Raw genomic sequence first — 23,292 nt, forward strand, 5'->3', positions numbered from 1 at the left:
AAAGAACCCGCTCTTCCTTGGCGTTGCGCCGCAGGGACGTGCACAGTTTCTTAACTTCATCCACCGTAGGATCAAGACTCTGCTTGTACCTGGCCTAGTAACATAAAATGTAAGATAATCTTTGTAAGTGTACAAACAAATCTACTTAAGATGCAGGCACCTAGTTAAGACAGAAGCATAGATACAAATGGGTTATGCTGGAAAAGGAAAACGCAAAACATTTACTGTAGAGCTGAGGAAAGAAAATGTGTCTGATACATGTGGGATTGCACAGGTCTGAGTGAGCTTGTTGTGTCTCTGACCTCCTCTCTGTTTCACTTGGGGATTATCAATATTCAAAAAGCCTTAGGAAGGCCAAATCTGTCCTCAGAGTGAGCCAGCCTCAAAAACAACCCTGCAGAATTTCTTAATCCTCAAATTCATACCATGTACTTCTCCAACTGAACTACATTCCCACTTACAGAGAGAAAACTGTATACATTCCGTAAACCTCAAACCTCATCCTCAAGTGTTCCTTCCCTCCCATCTGGAAGATGGACACAGCTCTTGCTTCAAGACTTAAAAGGATGGAAAATATCAGACTGAAGGGTAGAGGAGAAGCTCAGATAGCTATCTGGCCTTCATGGAATAAGTATAGCAGCAGCCTTATCCTCTTCCTAAGCCCCAGCTGGTTAGTTCTCCTTTTATTAATAAGACAGACATAAGAAACCGAGACAACAGCTCTGCTGCTGAGCCCAGATGGAGTTTTGCCTTTTCTAGAGAGACCCACAGCAGACACAGTGAAACACTTTATGGCAAAAAAAGCTTTGTCTTCAAGAAGACACGTGGCCAACTTCTTGCAGCCCCCTGGGCACACTCATGTTCAGTAACGAGTTCACTTTGAACTTGCAGATCTCTCCATCCCAGCAGCTCATCACCACTGGTCCCACCAGGCCAGAAATATGACTGGTTCAAGAGCTCTTGTCTGCTCTTCCCACACAAGAGGCAGAGAGAGACTCCTGGCTGAAGGCACAGAGGGTGTGTGAGCAGACTGGGTACCTGCAGATATTAGAAGAGACTTCAGAAACCTAGAGAATTACAGAAAGATGAATGGATCTGCAATCAGCAAGTATATGACAATTTTATTCAATCTTCAGTGATAGATAAGAACGGAGGGGATCAAAGCAATCCAGCATAACACTAACACACTTTTAAATTAGCTTAATAACTTGGAGCAGTTAAGATCAGGTTACACCAGACTATACTGCACCCCCCTCCCTGCAGAAGGGTTATGAATATCACCCTATTTCATTAACCTCACCCCAAGCAGCTTATACTTTTTAAGACAACACTGAAGTGCACAAAAGACCCAGGAATCTGATATTCACAGATCTGGGTAAAAATAGGAAAAACTGATTGAGAGCCCTTGGCAACTGGCCCTTGCTTTTGGAAAAATGTTCTATTTGATGCCATCACACCTTTGTCTGTGCACAGTACATGATCATTCCCAACTACAGAAGCATACTTCTTCTAGGTTGGAGATAGAAAAAGCTGTTAAAAAATCCCAATACTTCAAAAACATTTTTCCTCAGCTATCTCAAGATGTCTATGGAGTAGCTAGTTTGTCATACTCAGAAGTGCATTCTTTTGAAGCAAGGCCAAATAATAACCAAAGTCTTTGAACTGTCCTTCGAAAGACAAAAGCCTGTTTCTTCCTCTCTTCTCCAGAACTGCAAAGAGAGACCAAGAACCCAGAATCACAAAGGCTTAAATTAAAGCTGTTGTATTGAAATAAAGAAGCAAGTTTAAGAGCAGGACAACAATACAATAATAGACACACCTCCACCAAAACCTGCTATTGGAAGCCTGTCTAGAAACCAAATAAAGGTCTCAGAAGTTTGAGCTTTTAAAGTTTATCATTGCTTGTCGTAGAAAAAAAAAGTCTTAAACTATCACAGTAGGAGGGGATGAAGCATGTTAATATAAAAATGCTTTGCTTATCTATGAAGCTTGAAAAAACAGCTCTAATCCTGGCTCAGTGTTCAGCATCTCAGGCCAACAGACACGGTGGGCACGAGCGGCATCATTTGTGTGGCTGCAACAGTGAAAAGCACACGGAGGAAAAAATTTGAAGACTCAGTGTTCTGAGACACTCAGCCTTTTGGGGACCTTCCACACCAAGTAATGATAAGAGGCTACATTGATCTTCACACAGATCCTCCCATGTCTCTTTCTCTCTCAGTTCAATGTTGTTATGAAGGTGTTGATTTGCAAAAACGTGCACCTTAAATCACCCCTGTCCTGCTGGGCTCTGGTGGTTGGTGATTGTTCAGCTCCTTTTTTTCACACTCACTGAACACTCCTCACAGCCTTTTAGCATAAATATTAAACACAGCTGGCAATTAATGGAGGTGGATTCACACTCTGAAACTAAACCCTGTAGATCTAAATATCCAAACTGCAAACTTATCATTTGGGCATGAGAACCAACTTGGAATTCACTGTATAAGGACCGAGGAAGCTCTCCATGAAATCACAACTCTGTTCCTGTTCATGTCTGCACTCCTCTCATTCCCATCTCTCCTTGAAAGGACCAAAAATCACCCATCGGACACACTGTCAGGTCCAGGATTCCTGCAGCCTGCCATCTCACTGCTTAGCCCCCCATTACCTCAGACACTGAGGCTGGGCTGGATTCCCTGCAGTGCTCTACTCCCATCCCAGTTAACCTAATGCAGAATCAATTCCATCCACCTCCCTCCCAACAACTGCCCGTCCAACCTTGTGGCACAGCCTTCCTACAGCAGGCGCCCAGATCCCTGCAGGGCAGCAAGTGCTGCAACTCCCTTATCTTTACAAACATCTTCTCCTAACGTTGCCTAACTCTTCCTTATAATGATACCTAATCTTTTCTGCTGTATTCTTCAAAGCAACACTCCTGCCCAAGGTGAACCTCTCCATAAATGGGACACCACAGGATGTTGTGCAGCTGCTGTGCTTGGATCAGATCTGAATCCCAGTTTCCAAATGCAGAAAATACATTAAACCTGAGACTTTGCCATCCACAAGCCAGCCTGCTTAACATGATTTAATTAAAAGGAATCAAAGCAATCTAATTATTTCAAGAGAGTGTTTTTGGAACAATGCCCAAGTTTGGAAAACAGAAATATCAAAAGCCTTACAAAGAAGTAAGTTACTAAAACCCAAGAGTGATGAAACCAGCACTTTTGAGGGTCAAAAGCTGTGCAGGTCCTACCCTGCTGCTGGTGGTCCTGTGCATCCTTGGGCCTTCAGCCCAGCACACAAATCCCTCTGCTGCTGCTCAAGGGATCAAGGTCACTAACCGTGACACCACCAGACCCACATCCCTATCGCAGCTCCAGGAGCTATGGAACAAAAGTGGAAACTAAGTTAACCCAAGCATCAAATTACTGAACTTGGACTGAGTTTAACACCGCCTGGCTCTCAGGAAACGTGCAAGCACTGAGGATGATATCATATTTTTAAATGTATCCAGAGCAGTCTGATGGCTCTGCTGAGTACACTGGTAGGAATAATAATAAACAAACAGAAACATGAATAAACACCTCAGGGAAGAGCCCACTTAGCATTTATAATGAAGATTCATGCTTGTTGTGGGTTTTTTTTTTAATCAAATTCTTATATTCTAGAGTTTTTTAAAGAAATCATAGAGCACAGAAATGAGAGGAAATATCTTTTTGATATAAACCCATTTTGACTCCCAGAAGACATTTAGCAAGATCTTAACACTTGATTTGGAGGAAAGTCCATATATAAAGACTTGCTTATAAAACAGGCAGATGGGGGAGAATCATTAATTTTGTCCCTGGAGGGAAGTTGCTGTGGATCCGAGGGCATCAGTTTTGTAGCATCCAACACATTAATAAACACTCCTGAGAAGGGAGGGAACAGAAACACAAGAGCCTGCTGATGACAGGGTTATTCAGAATTCCTGCAGGCAGAAGTAAGGAAAGGGACATCCAGTGCAGACACATTTACATGTTGTGCAAGAGGAAACTCCGTTCTGGTTTTACACAGAAAACAATTATCCTTGAACTATGGAGGAGCAAGATCCTGGGATGTCATGGGCACAAGTAGCTCCTGGGGAGATTCTGACTGGACACGACAGGTAAATTTTTCACCATCAGGACAGACAAACACTGGAATAGTCTCCCAAGGGAAGTGGCAGATTCCCCCACATTGGACAGTTTGAAGTCTCAGCTTGACAGGGTGCTGAGCCATTTCATATCAACTACAGTAGTTGGACCAGATGATCCTTGAGGTCCCTTCCAACCTGGGATTCTAGGAAGGAGCTGCTCTGTATGAACATCAACCCACCAGCAGTGATAAACACAAGCACAAAGTTAGGAAAGCATTTCATTAGGAAGCCAAGCAAGAAGCCCCCAGACCACCATTCCACTCGGGAGACCCAGCAAACACCTCTAGCTTGCAGATGGCTGTTTGGGTTTTTTGAGGTGTGCAAGGGCTTTCACATGGGCAGTGGTTAAAAGGCCGAGGGTTGATCTGCCAAGAGATAAGGATCCAGCAGCTGTGGATAACATTGGCCTGTAAAATGAGAATCCAGGAGGTTTTATTCATTTTCCCTTGGCCAGCTATTATTTCTTTCAATACTAGAAACAGCAGAAATAAAATTAAAATATCCATTGCCATGTTTACTGGAAAACAACAGAGACACTCAGCTTAACTAAACATTGTAGATAATAACTTTCATTACTAGTTGCTTTATACCCACTAATTTATTTTCAATTAACTTCATTACTTGTCACAATGCTGCTACTCCCACATTTTTCTTTCTCTATACATGACACTAAGCTGGCCTCTCTCCAAGTCTTCTGACGTTGAAGCTATTTTAGTGTAAAACTACATACTTCATTCATAATAAAACACTTTGTTCTTTGGTTCATTCAAAATTATTATTAATATCTCAATCTTGTGATTTACCATGATTTAATTTTCATAGTTACTAAACACATCCATTTTCTCACATCAAAGTAAGATTTAGGATCCTAAATTTACACTGGCTTTGGAAACACATCAAAGAGTAGACAAATTTAGAACTGTACACATAAACTTTTATTTTTGTACAATTTCACAATAAATGAACAATCTACACAGAAAATAATTTATTTTATGAGTAGTAGAATCAAGTCAAAATTTCCCCAACTTTGCTGCTCATTTTTGGATTTTCTATCACCTAAACAGCTGCAATCTCTTTCTGAAGGTTTGGGTGTTAATGGTGTTTTCCCTCCCCATGCATGGCTGGTTAAGTCTGGTGAGAGCAGGGCTCAGACTGCAGCCCCTGCCCAAACTGACCGGGAGAGTGACCATCTCCTCAGGAAATCTGTCCAAAATATATCCAAGTCTTTGGAATCATAGAATCACAGAATTGTTAAGGTTGGAAGCAACCTTAAAGATCATCAGGTTCCAACCTCCCTGCTATGAGCAGGGACACCTGCCACTAGCCCAGGTTGCACAAGCCTGGACACCTCCAGGGAGGGGGCAGCAACACGGCAACCTCCCTGGGCAACCTATTCCAGCACTTCATCACCCTCATGGTGAAGAATTTCTTCCTAATGTCCAAACAAATCTCCCCTCTTTCAGCTTAAAACCATTCCCTCTCATCCCATCCCTCTCTGCCCTTGTCCAAAGCCCCTCCCCAGCTTTCCTGGAGCCCCTTCAGGCACTGGAAGGTGCTCTAAGGTCTCCCTGGAGCCTTCTCTTCTCCAGGCTGAACACCCCAACTCTCCTAGCCTGTTGGAATTCATGCAGCAACACATTCTGCACTACCTTGTGAGAAGCATTTGTTTAACATAACCCTTACAACATGGATGAGAAGAATGTCTTGCAATAAACATGGATCCTTTTCTCTAGAGCCCCTGACAGTTGATCCAAGAGCAATGGACTCGACCTCAGCTGCTTCCACATCCATCCCAAACAAGGGAAACAGCAGCAACACCTCAGTGTGTGTGAAAGCTTCAGAGACTGATTCAGCAATGTAAGCAGTGATCCCAGTTTTAGGCTATGGGTACATGAAATCAGCCTGATATAAACTCATGAGGATTAATCCAAGTTAATCAGAAACTGCATATTTAAGCAGAAGGGAGTCTGCTGGGGACCCCAAACTGACGTTACTCCAACAGCCTAACCTGGTTAATGCAGCCCATGAAAAGGTGGTTCTGATAAAATTACTAGTTATTGCTAACTCAAAAAATATTAATTGCAGTGAAGACACACTATAACTTACAGACATTTACAATTGAATTTGAAGCTAAGTCACAAGCAATACTGTCTCAAGCCTTGGGCAAGTCCTCTTTAGATATCTGGTTGCATTTAACAAATCCATCTCAATCTCCCATGTGCTAATATATTCAAAAGCAGCCCAAGACTTAAACAGCCTAATTTGCTAGATGTCTGGAATCAAATACATTACCAGAGCTAGGCTGTAAATGTGGAACATTTATTCACTTGACTGTAGTCAGCAGTGTAGTGACTTCTCCTTTCCTCTGCAGAGTCTTTGACCTTGCATTTAAGTCCAATGTGAAATGAGTTCTAAAGTATCTAATCCTCATTGTGTGCATTCAGTATCCAATAATACTCCCAAAAAATACCTTTGAGCAGTCTGTTCATGAGACCTGATGTTGGCAGGGAAGGCAAAAACCCAGAGTCTCTGCTACAGTAGACTGAGGAGCCAGGCATGTCTCTCAGCAATTCCAAGCTGCTGCACGCTACAAGTTTGCTCCAAGATTTATAGAAATTCTACCCACCAGTGAGTCCTCAATGGTAGGAATCCCTCCCTTTCCTGTCCGTTTAAAGAAAATAAACTTCCTACATAAATAAACATTTCTGCATAAATATTAGTTTAATTTTAAACAAAGGAAATTGTAAAATAAGTTAAATCTGCTTCTCCTATGCCAGCTCCCTGTCCTCAGGCTGGCAGTTTGATGGGTCACATCACAAACTGCTCTAACAGGATTTTCAGTACATACCAGGACACCTCTTTAAAACCTGCTTAGTCAAATAACATAATTCCTAAGCAACATCACTTTTAGTCCTATTCCTTCTTTATAATCTCTACTTTAAGAGCTCTTAAAAGTTTATAAAGATGCTCCGAGGTTTGCCTAAAACTCTGGTGTCTATTCAGAAAGAAGCTGTCAGTTCCATGTCCATGTTTGCAGGGACAGGATCCTTGTCCAGTGGACACAGTGTGGTAGTTACCAGGCAAGGGAGAACCAGAGTGGGTGCAAGTGGATCTGCAGAAGGCTCCTCCCTGTCTCCAGTCACCAGTGATTCACTACTCCCCATAGAACACAAAGTATTTTTAAATAGGTCACACAGAGGCTGGGTGATAATTACAGACAAACATTAATCAGATTTGAAGAGGCAGAGCTGCTTATCTCTTTCAAGAAGCCTTTCTACTACCAGTTCTTTCTGCACATCTTAGGACAAACTATCAGTAAGAGCATAGTCATCACATAAAAATACCTCAGAATACACAAATCTTGCTCATCTGCCAATTCTGGTCTCATTTTGGTGACAAAATATAAAATAGAGAGGGACTGCACAACATGTGAATGGATCTTCTTATCAGAAGACCGGAAAGCAGAGCAGGAGAAAGCACAGCCACTGAGCGGCTGCATCCCAAAGGAGGACTCCAAAGTTAGTAAGAGTTCAGATGCTGGGTGATAAAGCAGAGGAAAAGCATTTCAGTGGCAGTCTCAGGAAGCTCCTCCTTGGCATGGGGTGCCTACTGCTCCCTCAAATGCAGAAGTGTGTAAGGGAAGGGAAGGGAGCAGGAAAAATGAGAACCTGGTCCCAGACGGTCTCATGCCCTCAGGGGTGTCCTTGCCCAGCAGCCCTTCCTGACCACACAGCTGGAGGTCTGACCAGGCTGCTCCAGGTGTTCTCAAGCAGGCTGTTCAAACCATGCAGCACTAGTGGTGGGTGTTCTGGAGCCCCCATCCTGCTGTAAGGTGGCTCTGCCCCCAGGCCCAGCACAGCAGGGCAGGCACCACAGCCCAGCAGCTGCTGGAGCAGCTCAGTCATTTGGAGACTGCACGTCCAGAGCTCCCCAGCAGCCACAGCACTGCATCCCCTCCTGATCCAACGGGGAGGAACTCTGCTTACAAGTTAAATGTCACTTTCACTGAGGTTCAAACTCATCTTTCCAGAGTTTGGCAACAGCTTCCCCTTTGCCCCATCTCCTCCAGCCAAGGTCACTCCTGCCTGCCATGCCTGAGACTTTCAGCAAGATGGAAACACCCAGAGGATTTTCCCACTAAACTGATTTTGCAAGTTTGTTGACTTAGTTCCAGAATGCCAGACCACTGCTCATCTGCAATGCATGAACAGTTCCATTCACAAAAGAGCTTCATGCCCTTTCCTTGTCTTTACAGCTCCTGAAAACACTTCACATCAGTTCACACCTTGCACTATTTTTTCTTTTTTTGTGCCTCATTTTTCCACAAAATTCTCAGGGAAATCAGCATTAAGTACATGTCTGCTGCACTTCCACAGCTTCCACTTTATTTTTAGTGGTGTGTTGCAGATTTATCATATTTTTTTTCCCCCATTATCAAATGCATAAAACCCTCTGCCCAGACTGAGCCCCAGAACTGCAGCAGGGAGCTTTCCACATGGACAGCTCACTCCCAGATCCTTCAGCTATCATTGTTAGAGAGTTTTTTTTAGGTCCTGGTGGTTGAGCTGCTCCCACACAAAGGCAGTCACACCAGCAGTGCCTACAGAAACGCTGCAATTCAGGCTGCAAAACCCCAGAGAACCTCTGCAGTGGTTCAAGATGCTAAATCCTCCACAGTCAGTCCTCATGGCTCCCTCCTGGTGCTCAGTGCCCGACTGCAGAAGAAAACAGGTGGCCCAGCTCAGATTTTTCAGCACAAAAGAAAGCAGCTTCAAGGCAAGGCCTCTTTGCTGATGGTTCCCACAGAGCCCCTCGTCTCATGCCCCCCCTGCCAAGCTCTGCCCTGGATGGGTGGGTGGTTGGGTTACAGAGCACTCTGACAACTTCCAAAAGGAAAACCACAACTCAGGTACTGATACTCAGATACAACTCCATATTCATCAGACATAAAAAAGCAGCTTTCACCATTTGCCACACTTACAATCTGTACTTTTCTGGCTAAAGCACCAGTTCTTCTGGAGGGGTATTTTGCAGAAACAGCCCATGGCCAACAGGCAAACTCAGAGTGGCTCCATGACCATTTTTTTGATAGGACAAGAATGTGAGTAACTGGTTTTGGCACTTATACTTGTCGACCTCTCTTCTATGACAAACTTCTTTTTCTGGACAAAAAAATGCTGGTTTATGCTGAAGACAGTTGATCTTTAACAAGACAGCAAAGGATTGATACAGCAAAATTTTGCAGAGCCTGAAATAGCTGCCAAATTCAAGAGGCTGTTGGGAAATAAAAACCAGCAAACAAAGTCCTCTTAGGAAAACCTGGCTTTGTTAAACAAGGTCACAATGTCTTCTTTTTTTTTTTTTTTCCTTCATTTTTTGTTACATGTTCCTACATACACAGAGCAGGGAGACCAAGTACAAGTTTTCGTTTTTCCCCTTGGAATTCTACAGGATTTCTTTAGCAGAAGCAATTAGTATTTGCTGTTGTTTAAAAAAAAAAAAACCCTACAGAAATAAAGGAAAGTATGACTCACGGAGACCAATAATTAGGTCATGTGTTCAATTAGTTTTCATGCTTAACTAGTTACTCTTTAGGAAATGCTCAACCTTTGATGTGCAGCAGGCAACTTAGCAATTAATTAGGCAGAAGGAAGCAATGCAAGGAATGAAACCTCAAAACTGTATCAAAGCCCAGAGATATCTAATGAGGGAAACAACAGCATCAACAACAGAAAACATGTACAAAAAGGTAGAGGCTCTAAATTATCTGTTTCAAGTATCTTGGCTGCACTTCCTTTGAAATTAAGAGAAAAGGGTTGGAAAGCAGACTCAGAAGAGAGAAAGAAACAGGCTCATTTGATCAGAAGAGCATCAGTGTTTCCTTGAAAGCTGCCACAAGAAGTCCTTATTGTATGAGATGTCTCCTCAGAGACCATCACTCCTGGGTGGCTGGAAGAGCCTTCACACACCCTGTGACACTGGATTAGGGGGGAAAAAAAAACAACAAAAAAACCCCTTTTCTTTACAAACTTCCATAGTTAAGCACAATGGGACAAACTGCTAAGAGTCTCAACCTAGAATAAAGAACTTGGGGGAAAGGATAATTTATAGCCACAGCTTAACTAGCACTTCTCTTAGTGCCATACACAACAGGAGCAGGCATTCCTACTTGGGAGCAGCTCCCTGGGCCCCACGGCAACACCAGATTGCTGCAGTTGCTCCTCCTTGGTTATGTCACCTCTTTGAACTGAGTGAAAAAAATGGGTACAATCACAGGAATTAAATGGCCTGAAAAGAACTAAACCACACCCAGACCTGCCAGACTAATGAGCTCAGATATGTTACTGCCTGTCTCTTAGTAAGTGACACTAATGTGAGCAGTGGAGCATAAGAAGAGAAGTGCATAAGGGACAGAAGCAAAACAGCTGTGTGACAGTGTCCACTGTCTAAATGGAATGTCTGAAGCTCTTTGGTGTTGCTGGTGCTGGTTGTGGCACGAGGAGGTACAGAAGCCCTGCAGCTACAGCCTGAAAAGGTAGGAGGGAAAGTGGGGGAAATAGAGGTGGCACAGATGACAAATTACAGACCTTGGTGTGGGTAAATTGTACAGGGAGGCACAAACCTCTCACGCTCCATTAAGTTCCTTACCAGAGGATGTAAAAAATCCCAAATTCCATAGAAGAACTGACCTTCAGCTTGAAGTTAAGGTCTCTATACAAAAGTAAGATCCCACTGAAACAGTTTTGCAGGATCTCAGAGCAGCTCAGAGTGCCTCACACCTCTGCACCTTCACTGGCTCTGTTCCAAACCTCTCCCAGAGCAGGGCCCAGCTCCCTCCAGCTGCCAGACAGTCTGTTTGGAGGCACCTGAACACCATGCCACTGCCCCACGGACAGCACTCAGCTTGCTAGATGGGTCTCCAGATCTCCTTCCCCCTCTCCTGGAACCTCTGTACACATCAAAATAAGACATTAGACCAAAGCCGACCTTAAATATAGCAGAAAATGCAGCTTTCCTTTCCTCCTAACCCATCCATAGTTCTCAGCTCCTGTGAACTGTAACTACAGCTTTAATTTCTGTAACAGCTCAGCTTAAAGGGATAACAGTTCCACTCCAGTGGAATCCCTGCACATGCCCCAGAGGGGTGTAAGTGTCTCTGAGACAGCTTCTTACCCTCACCTCAGGAAGAGCTATGAACAGCAGCTTTTGACCCTCCAGTGGCAGGACTGGGAAAGTTTCTGTCAGAGAATAAAAGGCTGTATTGCAAAAAGCAGCTGGTGCAGGAGTGCCCTGGGCTTCATCTGGACTGGGAGGAACCACCACAGAAGCTTTGAAATTATCAGGCAAGATGAGAGAAAGGAAGAGAAAGTCCTGTGAATTCTGGTCAGGTTAGAGCTAAAGGAAGAATCTGGCCAAAAGCCACAGCTAACACAAAGGAAAAAAAAATAATCTGTAATTTCATGCAAATGTAATAAGTATATGCTCCTCACTGCTTCATACCAGACCCTGAATTATGTGAATTGTGCATCATTCAGCCTACTGGATCTGCCTTTGGCTCCACAGCCCTGATCTCAAAGGCACAGACACAGAAATGGAAGGAAACTTTACTGTCTAGGGGAGGCTAGAAGCCAAGGACTGAGATGTCCATTATGGATGGGGGAAGAAGTAGTAATCTGGGACCCTCCTAAGGAGGAAGGCAGCAATCAGAGTGAGCCCACCTTGGAGCACTCTGTACAACACTGCACACAACAAACACCTCACAAGAGGGAACTGGTGCTTTTTGTATAGAAGTACTGCAGCCCGGTTCAGAGAACTCCAGCCAAGAGGATGCAGAAAAACACTCTCTCAAGCCAGCTCACCAGAAAAGGAGCAGCAAGCTGTGCAGAGCAGCAGAAAGCTAACACCTTCATCCTCTCCACTAACCCCTCTGCTCCAGCTCTGCAGTGTTACAGCAAAGAGCCCAAGTCACAGTTGCTGCTGATAAATGGATGCAAACTGGGACTTGAGTAACAGTAACTCCTGCTCATAAAAATCCCCACCAGCTACTGCATCTCCATAAACCACCTCACTGCAGCAACACTCATAATTCGCAGTCTATTATTCCTATTTTCAAAGTCTGATGACTTTTAAACCAAGGAACGTTCCTGCTTTTTGAATGGCATGACATGCAATGCTGCCAAGAAAGCTACATTTGCATCCCCACAACAGAGAAAATAGCTGCTCCTTGCTGCCAGCACAGCAGAGGAGTGAGTGCTCTGCTGGTCACTGAGCACCACGCTGCACCTAACACAGGTGCCATTCTGCAACGGGCAATAAATGAAGATCAGAAGCAGAGAAATACCATTTCAGTGTGATCAATTTCTTATCTAAGTATTTTACAAACCAACCGTGTGATGAATCTTCAATACAAAAGGAAAGTATTTTCTTTTGTGCAACTGGAAGTGATCTAACCTCCTGTCTCAGACTCTTCTTTTCCAAGGTGTGCTCCTGACACTGCCTGCCACACACTGTGACTCAGGTCCTGGCACTGCCAGGCCCCACTTGTGCTCAGCCCCAGCAGCCTCTCCCCAACCCACCAGCCAGCAGGTTCCTCAGTGGCAGGGAAGGTTTTTTTCCCTCCAAATAGGCTGGGCATTCCGGGGTCTAGTGCTCACAACTTTCTCTGCCTTTTCCTCCTTTCATTCTCAGCTGCTTAAACTGCCCCTTTTATCCCCTGTAATTGAGCCTGCTTTTCAGAATACCCTCAGCTGTAACCCCTTCCCTGCCCACTGACACGGCCCCCAGGATGATGAGAGCAGAGAGGAGCTCTTATTTCCTTTCCATTTTTTCACTAGCACTTATATTATCTGTGCACTGAATTTTAAAAACTCTTACTTGTTCAGACAATTCTTTATGAAGATGGATAAAACCTACAGCTTTGTCATCTCCTACCCTCTTCCCCCAGTAAAATTTCATTTGAGAATTGCAATGAAACAATTGAGTATTGTTTTGCAGATGAAACAACAGCTGATGTGTTTTTCACTCCTGCACCACACAAGTTTATGCAGCCACACAAAAATAAAGCAAAGTCTTACATTTAATCAGAAGTAATACTTCAAGCAATGGCAAGCTGATAAATTATTTAGGAAGGGGCTCACTAAGACCTGGAAGGAAATATCCATCAGCTGTGCAGCCTGGGAGATTCCAGAAACAAAGAATTTTTGTGCTTACCCCTTTTAAGGCTTTTTTTTACCTAAGCTATTTTTAGTTAACAAAAACAGGCACCTATTTGAACACCCTAGAGACCCTAAGCAGACAAGGGCAGGACAGGGATGCCACAGGACTTTTCCCACAGTTAATTACTGCCATTACCCATTTCCCAGCAGGTCACTGAGCACAGGCACTGCCCAGTGCAGGACCCATACTGGAGCCCAGGAACACTGGCTGTTTCTGAAGATCATCATGATTTGGTCGTTTGTTCAGACTGCCTGGTTTCCCCCAAATTGTCTTCCTTCCATCAATTCTTCAAACATCCCAAAACAGTGAGAAATAGACAAAACTAGATGTATTAGTATTTATATGGAAGTTCTAGGAAATTCAATAATGTTCCTATTGTTTTATTGCAGATGGCACATCAACTTCTCTTTATTACTGCAGAAAACTCAAGAGCCCTGCAGAGTGCAATAAAGCAGGACGTGTTTAGCTTTGCAATGTTTCAAAGGGCTGTGATTTACTGCTAAGAACCAGGCACCTTGCACACAAACATCTGAGCTCGGTAATTGCCTCATGTTTTGTGCAAACTCTACAAGGCAGCAGGAGGTCAGCCCACACAGGGTCCCTGCTGCTCCTGGATGCCTGTCCCTCATGCCTCAGTAGCACCGACTCTGTTACTAAAGAGGGGAGAAAAAGGTTTGTTTTCACCTTTGCAGCAAGATGTTTTACTCTCCTGTTTGATTTCAGACACCATTCAAATTTTCTGCCAAATTCTTGGGCTGGTAGAGATTAAAAAATTGTAAAAAAACACAAAAATTAATTCTCTTGTCTTAAATATACCAGATCCGTGCTCCCAGCCAAGTCCTTCTTACATAAATACACTTACAAAACGCTTCAGAAAAAACCATACCCACCATTACCCACAGATTTAGTTGTGTAAACATTTCAGCACTGCAAACAGGTGAGTCTCCTTCAGGCAGCACATTCAGCTTTTACTGAATGACAAACTCAGTTCTAGTCAGTCAGCCCTGAACAGGGGGACAGGAACCACACAGAGGCAAGAGGTAAAGAACCAGTATGAACCTCTGGATATACTATTATTTCCATCAAGCTTGAGTCAGAAAGAGGAGGAACTCTGCATCATCCATAGAGCAAACTCCTTCAACAGCACACACACCAACAACTTTTTTTTTTTTTTTTCAGTAAAAAATGTTCTCAGCAGTGCCTGGCAAAAGAAAAGTTTGTACTTAACTGTTGCCAAGGTCATCTCATCACCACTTGGCCTTTACCTGAAGGCACTGGTTCTTCATGCAGGAATGGAAGACTTGGGGACAAAAACCCAAAGACCCCCAGTTACGTCTCCCTGTAGGAACAGGGACACTCAGAGCTTCCAGACCTGAACAAAACCTCAGCAGTGACAATCTATCCTTATTGATTTTAATAAATTATAAAGAAACAAGTGAATGAAAGTAACCCACAACAGTTTAAATAGCTAAAACTGGTTAAAAATACCTAAGAGCACTGCTGCCTCAACCAGTTGTCCTGTCCAGAAGACAGGAAAATACCAGTAACCTGTCCACTGCAGACCACACTCTTAAACCATGTACTGGCAGACATTGCAGAGACACTTGGGTAGTTACTTATACATTAAGTAAAGCAGTGAGCAATGTTAGAAACAGAAAAGACAGTCCTGGTGCTCTCAAAAATGAAGATAATCATTATTTCTGAAGACAATCTAAAAAGAAGAAACAATGTCTCCTTAAAAGAATGAAGACCAGGTCAGTATGCACTCCACAGCAAAAGGGAAAAAATAGTAAAGAAAAATATTAAAGCAAATCTATAGGTAGGTTCACTCAATGGAGTTACTATTTCTGGTTGGGGCACACATCACATGCTTATGATGATAAATTTATGATGTAGTAGTCAATAGTGCAGGTACTTTGAGAAGAAATACATTGACCCAGAGTGTCCAGAGCATACAGATAAGGACAGGAACGTGCTGTGGAACAGGAACAGAGAAGGTGATCCTAAAGTTTGGGTTCTGTCTCTGTTTGGTAAACGCTGCAGACTTGGAATTTCATTCCTTAGATCTTTCTGTAGTTTACTTACCGAGACATAGAGAACCCTGGACATTGAAATATCCAGAAGCAAAACACTTCCCCAAGGTGAAAGAGAGAGATGTTACAGATCAGGAAATGACCAGTTGTAACTCCTGCCACTATTGTCCAAAACATTCCTTTTCAAAATGCACACACACCTTATACTTTTGCTAGAATTAGTGCCACCAAAACTCTGAAATTGTGTTTTACAACAAAACCAAAAGCCTTCCTCAGCTACTGGCTGTACAACATTCACTGCTCCCAAGGATAACAACAGTACTGAGGAGTGCTGGGACACAGGGTGTGGAACCAGCTGAGGCCAAACACATTTTTAAACCAGAAGAAAGTAGAAACTCAGAATGAAGAACTTCAGAGTATCTCAAAAAGACAACAGCCAGAGGAACCTAAATTTTAAAAAAATCACTGTAGGACTTCAAACAAACACCCCAGACACGACCAAAGAAAGTGCTGTCCATGGGGACATCAGCTAGAAAGCCACAAATCTGACCTTTTCCAAGAATTTATTCCTAGGGATGGATGAAGGAAGCAACAAATGCTGCAAGACCACCAGGCCACACAACTGACACACCTCAGCTTTCAGCCCACGCTGCCTGCTCTCAGGCATCTCACATCTCCAGCTGCAGGGGGAGGCCCCAGGGATACTCACCCGAGGCTGCCAGTTCTCATACTGTTTCTGCAAATTCGCACCGATGGTCTCCAGAGCCTTTTGGGGACCCATGGACAGAGGATCTAGGAAATACAACACAAAGGAGAATTTTTTACCACAACTGAATCACTCAGTTTGACAAGAGGTTGGAATTATTTCCAGTTCTATGTGTATTTATACCTTTAGCTACAACAAATTACATTTCTGTAAAATCCAGGTCTACAACCTGGGAGACCCAGGTCTGCATCACAAATAGCATGTTCCTCATGGAATTTACTTGGATGCAATACCCAAAAATTATCCCCAAATTTTCATGCAAGTACAACATAAATGCCATTAAAGACTGTCAAATTTGGAAGATTCAGAAGGTAACAAAACCAATTTTGCTTTGAAAGTGAGGAGAGACATAACTTTCATTTCTTGTAGTAGTGAAAAAAGGTCTCTACAGTAAATAAATGACAAAAATTTAAATTGGTTAAATATTTGATGATAAACATTTTTTCTTGATGAATGCAAAATCCTTCCTTATTTACTTGCATTGCTTCCTGCTTCAGAAATTACATGTCATTTGTAATGTTTAGTAAGTTAATTTTATCACTAGATAATTCCAACCATCCATACACACCAATAAAGCTTCTGTGCTTTACTCAAACACCAAGGCCATGTAATTGACACTATAATGAGTTAAAAAAAAACTAGAAGCTAATATCTCACAATTTGATATAAATTATTTTTAAAGCATGAAACCAAATCAATACAGTTATTTAAAAAACCACAAACCTTTACAAATATACTACCTCGTACTGTCAGGAACAAAATATAACAAAGTAGGATGAAAGCAGGATTTTGAGTTATTTTCTTTAAATTAATAAAAGCAAGGATGTTATTTAAATTTCAGTGTACTTTTGTAGAAATGTTTAAGGTAATGTGAGTTCCGTTTAGGTTTTTCCAAAACAAACACAAACAGTGGTTAAGTTGTCTGCTGCCCTTGGCTGAGCTGCAGCTGCAGCTCCAAAGCCTTTCCAGAGCCACCTCCAGGATGGACCCAGCACCCCCTCCCCACCTTGAACCTTGCCTTTCAGAAACACCTCGGTGTCCTGCAGCAGTCTGTGCTGAACTGCTGCAGCCTCCTTGCTATTTTAGGCAAGCTTGGAGCTGATCCCCTCAAGATGTTGAACAGCAATCCCCCAAAAGTATGCACTTCTCCTCGTCTTGTTAATTAATATGCCATCAGTTACTGCTCACATTTTAAAAAGGGAACAGAGAAATGGCACAAACACACCCGTTGTTTTTTTCTTGAGGACCAAACTGAACTTCAGCAAAGAAACATGCTCTTTGAGAGCAGAGGAAGGCAGGTCTCTGGAGTGCCTTCAGAGTCATTAGCATTATTAACAATACCCTTCATATGAAAATCAAGCTCAGTGGTGCCATTCCAAGAGCCAAATGATGGAAACAAACTATTTTCCTACATATAGCTCGTGCCAGTAACAGAGCTTTCAGCCTCCCTTGCTGAGTGCACCTGCAGGCTGGTGGAGGCCAGCAGGTCCAGCTCCAGGACCCTCAGTATGACCAGGCACGAAGCTCCCCATGCCTTTAAGGGTGCCAGGCTGACACTCTGGCACAGGTGTTAGCTAAGGTTGAATTCTGGAGAAAAACAAGACACTTGAGCTGTTCTAGAGGTGCCTCTGGAAGGGGCAGTAAGAACCACGAGCAGCTTTGTCTGAGCCTGTTTGTGCAGAGCTCATAAGCTGGTGACGACCACAGCCCAGCTGCAAAGAGCAGCAGCTGAACCACAGCAGTTTCCACACTCATTTGCACATCTGGCAAGGAGATGATGTTTCCACAATGCACACCATTAGCTGCTCTTGAGACTGTTGCAGAGAACAAGAAAAAACAGGGAATATTTTTGCAGTTACCTTTTTCAGAAGTGCAAAGCTGCCTGGAAATGCAAATGGGTGCTGGGGTACATACACACATTAAACATTTAATTAGAAAATTGCATTCAGAATTCTCTTTGTGGATGATAATCACTAAGAACTTCATTTTAATGACTTTGCAATGCTCCTCATTCTCTTTGCTCTTGACGCATGTATCAATGAGCAATGAGAGCTGTTCACTGAATAGAGGTATTTGTTAGTGTGTGCTTATGGCTTTTCAACTGCTTTAAAGTCATCAGCACTTCTAGGTCGAAAAGAAGAGATGCCCTGATTCCCAAAGCAGGTGAGGCAAAGTTAGAAACGAGGCATTCTGGAAGTTTTTAAAGAAACTCAGTTTGTGCAATGACCAGTTTGCTTCTGCAGCCTACCACAAGTCCCAGGGTTCAGGATCACAGTGCTCTGCACCTGACTTACTGAAGCCCCATCATTTTCAATTCCTAGATAAAAACCAACTCTGTCTTAGAAAGCTTTTTACACAAGGTATTTCTTTCTAATACTCCTTCAGATCTGTCTTATCTTGATAATCAGACTCGATCTCCAAAACCAAGGGAACTCTCCTTTCTTTAGAAGAATCTAGGAATTTAGTCCAACACTGCATCAAAGTAGCAAGCCCAGGTGCTGGAATTGCTTGGACATCCTTGGAAATAATTCCAGGTCTTCTGAATTCATGGTCCCAACAAAAGATCCCCAGAGCAGTCACCTCAACATGCAGTAAAGTCCATGTACAGAAACTCATTTCTCTACTGTATGATGCAGGATAAGTTAAAACCTTTGCAGATCACATTTCTAAGGATGTTACTGCTCAGAAATTTCCTCAAGTTTTTATAAATCCACAACAATTAATCTCTATTGTATGATGCAGGGTAAGTTTAAACCTTTGCAGATCACATTTCTAAGGATGCTACTGCTCAGAAAATTCCTCAAGTTTTTATAAATCCACAACAATTAAAAGAAAGTTAAACAGCTAATTTTTAATATTTTTTTCCCCTCCAGTCTCTCTCATTTTACATTAAGGCAGGAGAAATTACCTGTGCAAGGTTACTGCTACACACTCCATAAGCTCACACAGGCAGAGTGAACTCTGGTGCCAAATTCCTTCTGCACACCCTAGTTTTAAGCCCAGGAAACACAATCTCCAAATGACTGTATGGGCTACAACTCAGTATTTATCAGACTAAAACAGTTAACTGGAGACTGGAAGTTCTCAAGCCTTACCAATCCAGCACTCCAGCCGGGCACAGGGAGTTGTTTTCACCACATCAGGAGGGTCCACACCAACATTGAGGCACAAAACTAAGGCAACACTGACAGTCTTCATCTGTAAAGACAGACAACAAAATGCTTGCTTAGTGTAGAAACAAAATTAATTTTCACTTCTGTGGAAATTTTATAACTTTTGATGAGTTTCAACAAAGCTTTGCTACATGCTCTTTAACACAGACTATTTTAAGCAAGGTGTGACTGGCTAAATCTTTCATTTCTTTCTCTTTACCAGAACAGTACTGAGATTTTGTGTTACTATTTTTATTGTTATTTCCAGAGCCCATTCTTCTTTTATAGACCATGGAAACGGATATCACTGGACTTCTGCTAGTCATCCTAAATTAGACATTGTCCAACTGAAACACATTATTAAAACATAAGAATAAGCTGTTCAGGTCCCTGATCAGTATCAGGGTGCAGCAGGTCTGCTCAGTGCTAGAGTGACGAGCTCTGTGAGGGGGAAACTCCCAAGGGATCAACCAAACCATAACAAAATGTTTGGTGCATTTGTTTTCATCACATGTTAATTACCCTTGATATTCTTATTTTAGGAGAAACCACCCCTTGGTTCCCCCCAGTCCTGGTGTCTCCTGCAGCTCCAGCTCCTGAAGCTGACACTTGGACACACAGCAGCCACAAGGGGCACCATGAACATGCAGCATCCAAACCCACCGATCCCTTCCTTCCCCGGGACACAAAAGCTGCACTCAACCCATGACTCAGCACTGTGGCAACGTGGCTCATGGTACTTTTACCAGGTGTCCAGCACTCCCTGGCAATACTGTCCACACCTCCACCTCCCCAGGGTGCTCACTGCAATTCAAAACAGCAGGAAAAAAAGAAGAAAAAGAAAATCCAAACCCCACACCTGCAGAAAAATCTAGAGCACACAAATATATAATTTATAAAGAAAGTGGAAACTACAGGAGAGAGACACTTCAGACTGAGGAGGGGGGACAGGCTCTACAGTAGGCCAAGAAGGCTTAGCACCCACCACCTCGTGTCTGTGCTGGGAATCCGGAGTGAAAAATGAGCAAGAAATCTGGTTAATGGCTTCATCCCAACCACATTCTTGCTAACAAACCCCTGCAATCATGTAGGAATTACTCATCCCCGTGAAGGAACAAGGAGAAAGCAGCAGCACCTTCCCCAACACAGACATTCCCAAAGGAGTGTGCACAGGCAGGGGGAAAGACCCAGGGTGGGAGCTCAGCACCAAGTATACACGCTCTAGGAATACTGGATCAGAATTAAGAACACAGTGAGTACAGTTTCTGGCAAAATGAGGAGCAGCTGGAAGGCACATCTGGTTCCCCAGGGGCAGTTGGGCAGCCCAGAGGCAACAGGACCAAGACCCAACCTCCTGCCACCAAACCCGAGGCTCCGAGTGGAGAGCAGACAGCAGTGCTGACCACCACCCTGAGTCATTCCTCTCCCTCTGAAGGTTTTTCCATCCTCCTCTCTACCTGCTTCTCATCTTTCACTTTCATCTTTCTTTTCCCCTCACTTTCCTTCACTCACCTTATCAAGACCAAAGTGCTACCCTCAAGGCCAAACTGTGCCCCCCATGTGGTGCTGATCCTTCTCACGTTGCTCACACACATCTCACCCTTCCCTTGTTTGTTTTTTGCTTTGTTTAGAAAATAATTTTACCTGGACACAGAGCAGCTGCTGCTCTAGTTTTACAGAACCCAGCACAAAGATCCCACTGGTAGTTTGCTACAATAAAGCCTCCAATAAAGGCCATCCTAGGACAGCTGCAACAACCCCCCGGTGTATTTACAAATGTAACAGGCACACATGACATTCTTCAGCTAGGTGTACTTCTTGTGAACAAAGTTACTTCAACATCCAAGTACTGACTGTTTTACCTCCTGACCCAAAGCACACCCTGAGAACGCCTGAGCCCCCAAACAACACAAAACTCTCTCCCCAGCCTGAGAACCACACACAGCTGCATAGGGAGCTCTTCTCAAGACATATCAAGGTAACAAAATAACATCCAGCACTAGTAATAGGAAGAAGAGTTCTACAATTTTTTATTTTTCAATTCACACAGTGAAAAAATGGTGTGCTATAAAAATGGTCTGATTTTTACAAGTGATGAGAGAGACCCGGAAAATCCCTGCACCTCCAGCTCCCAGGACACTGGCTCTGAACAGGTCAGCTCCCACACAATGCAGGTGTGTCCCCAACAGTGACAGTTGCTCCAAGGAAAACATCGTGTCACTTTGGTACTGCAAGAAACACTTGGTACAACAGGTAATTTGAAACCTTCCTATTCCTTTTGAGAAAAGATAAGGAAATAGCTCCACTTAGAAAGCAACACCTTTTAAGATTATTCAGTGACATATTTTCCTGCCTTTCCTCTCCTAAAACCACTGAACATATTTAGAGCAGGAAGAGGGACACAACTCCTGGTGAGACTTTGGCTTGACCTACCTGTGAACTGGCAGAGACAAGACACTGATCACATTTAACAAAAGCTCTTAAATGGGTAACCCTTTGCTATTTCAAGCAGCACAAAGTGTCATGTACCAATTATGCACATTTGTTGGGAACATTAGTGCTCAGCAGTGTGATCTGGGAGAAAGAAGAAGGAAAAAAAATAATAATTTAAAAAAACACTAATAATCCCCACCAAACATGTGACCATTAAAGAGCTATGTGCACAGACTGAGCTGTAACCTGCACTGGAAGACACCTTTTTCAGTTTGCCACATCCACCTCCAGCTCCCAGCCTTAGAGAGAACATCCCCAGAAGTGATCACACACTGGCAAATGGGCACTAAACACCCAGAAGGAAACAGAGGAAACTACACAACAAAATAACATATTAGAAACGAAAACATACAAATAATTCTTTCAAAAGAAAGCAGCCTGCCAAACGATCTTTCCTGCCCCATTTCTTCTGTGTTTCCCACTGTGGTCTAATGCTGACTCGATTTTCAATATTTTACTGGTAATCTCTGGTCTGTGACTTGCACTGAACAGGCTGATACTTCTTTTCTGTTCCCAAGTCCTGTGTTTTAAATAAGCATTTCTCCTTGCAAACAGACAGCACACCAGGAATGAAAAGTAACAGTCAAACAGATCCCAGACAAATGGGGCTGTTTCCCTTCTGCCCACCTCCCCTCCAAGGGTGTAAAGTATTAGACTTCACAACTATTTGTTCTGCTAATAAAGAGCACATCTTCAGTAAGAATTATAGCTCACTCATCCTCCCCTCTGACTCCTACTCAGCATCCATCTGTGCTGTTGAATCATGACAGATCAAGAGAAAACCTGAGCCCAAGAAACTGAAGAATGCTTTTCACATTTCTAAACTGTTCTGGAACACACGACCAGAAACTTTGTAGCATATTTAAAGCTTCTTAATACAAGAAGCACCAGGACACCCTCATCTGTCATTAAGACAGTGGAAATTTTCTTTTCTACATTTCAATAATATATCCACCTGAATACATTCCAATGGGTATTTGTTAGAATTTAAAAATTAAGCATAAGAATGTTTGGCAAGCTTCTAAGAAAACCAAAATGTTTTCTTAGCAAAGGCTCAAAATCAAAACCACAGAAGCTCTTACTGTGGGCTTTGCTCTAACACAGTGCAATTTATAGGTGAAAAAAACCTGATAAAATTTCCAACTTTGCATTGCATTCAATATAAAATTATTTCACAAGCCTGGGTCAGAACTTGCAATACTCACATTGCAAAACCTACTTGGTCAAAAAGCTCTTCCTGAGAAGTAATGTACTGAATTTAAAGCCCAAACCCATCAAAAACAGAAGTGCAGAGAGGTAGTTCTGTGTCCATTCATAAGAGATGCTTATTTGATATTAAAATGTACATATTATACTAAATATCAGAGAACTTGAAAATTATTTTTAATCTGCCTCTTACTTCATTGAGACCAAACAAAAGAGAGAGAGTAACTTCACCCCCAGGCAGCTCAAACCAAAGTTGCTGCCATTCCT

At 42.9% G+C, this 23,292-nt stretch overlaps 1 protein-coding gene across 1 annotated transcript in view; it reads right to left on the reverse strand.

Annotated features, from left to right (window-relative positions):
- RPTOR (regulatory associated protein of MTOR, complex 1) overlaps positions 1 to 23,292 on the reverse strand; it is a 123,569-nt gene that overhangs the window by 91,165 nt on the left and 9,112 nt on the right. The window contains exons 2-4 of the mRNA XM_010008657.1: positions 19,270 to 19,372; positions 16,118 to 16,200; positions 3 to 94 (exon numbers count right to left, since the gene is read on the reverse strand). Coding sequence (XP_010006959.1) covers positions 3 to 94; positions 16,118 to 16,200; positions 19,270 to 19,372 — 278 coding nt within the window. The remainder of the gene's footprint in view (positions 1 to 2; positions 95 to 16,117; positions 16,201 to 19,269; positions 19,373 to 23,292) is intronic.

The sequence above is a fragment of the Chaetura pelagica genome, unplaced genomic scaffold, assembly GCF_000747805.2.
Source record: "Chaetura pelagica isolate M959 unplaced genomic scaffold, ChaPel_1.0 scaffold962, whole genome shotgun sequence".
NCBI lineage: Eukaryota > Metazoa > Chordata > Aves > Apodiformes > Apodidae > Chaetura > Chaetura pelagica.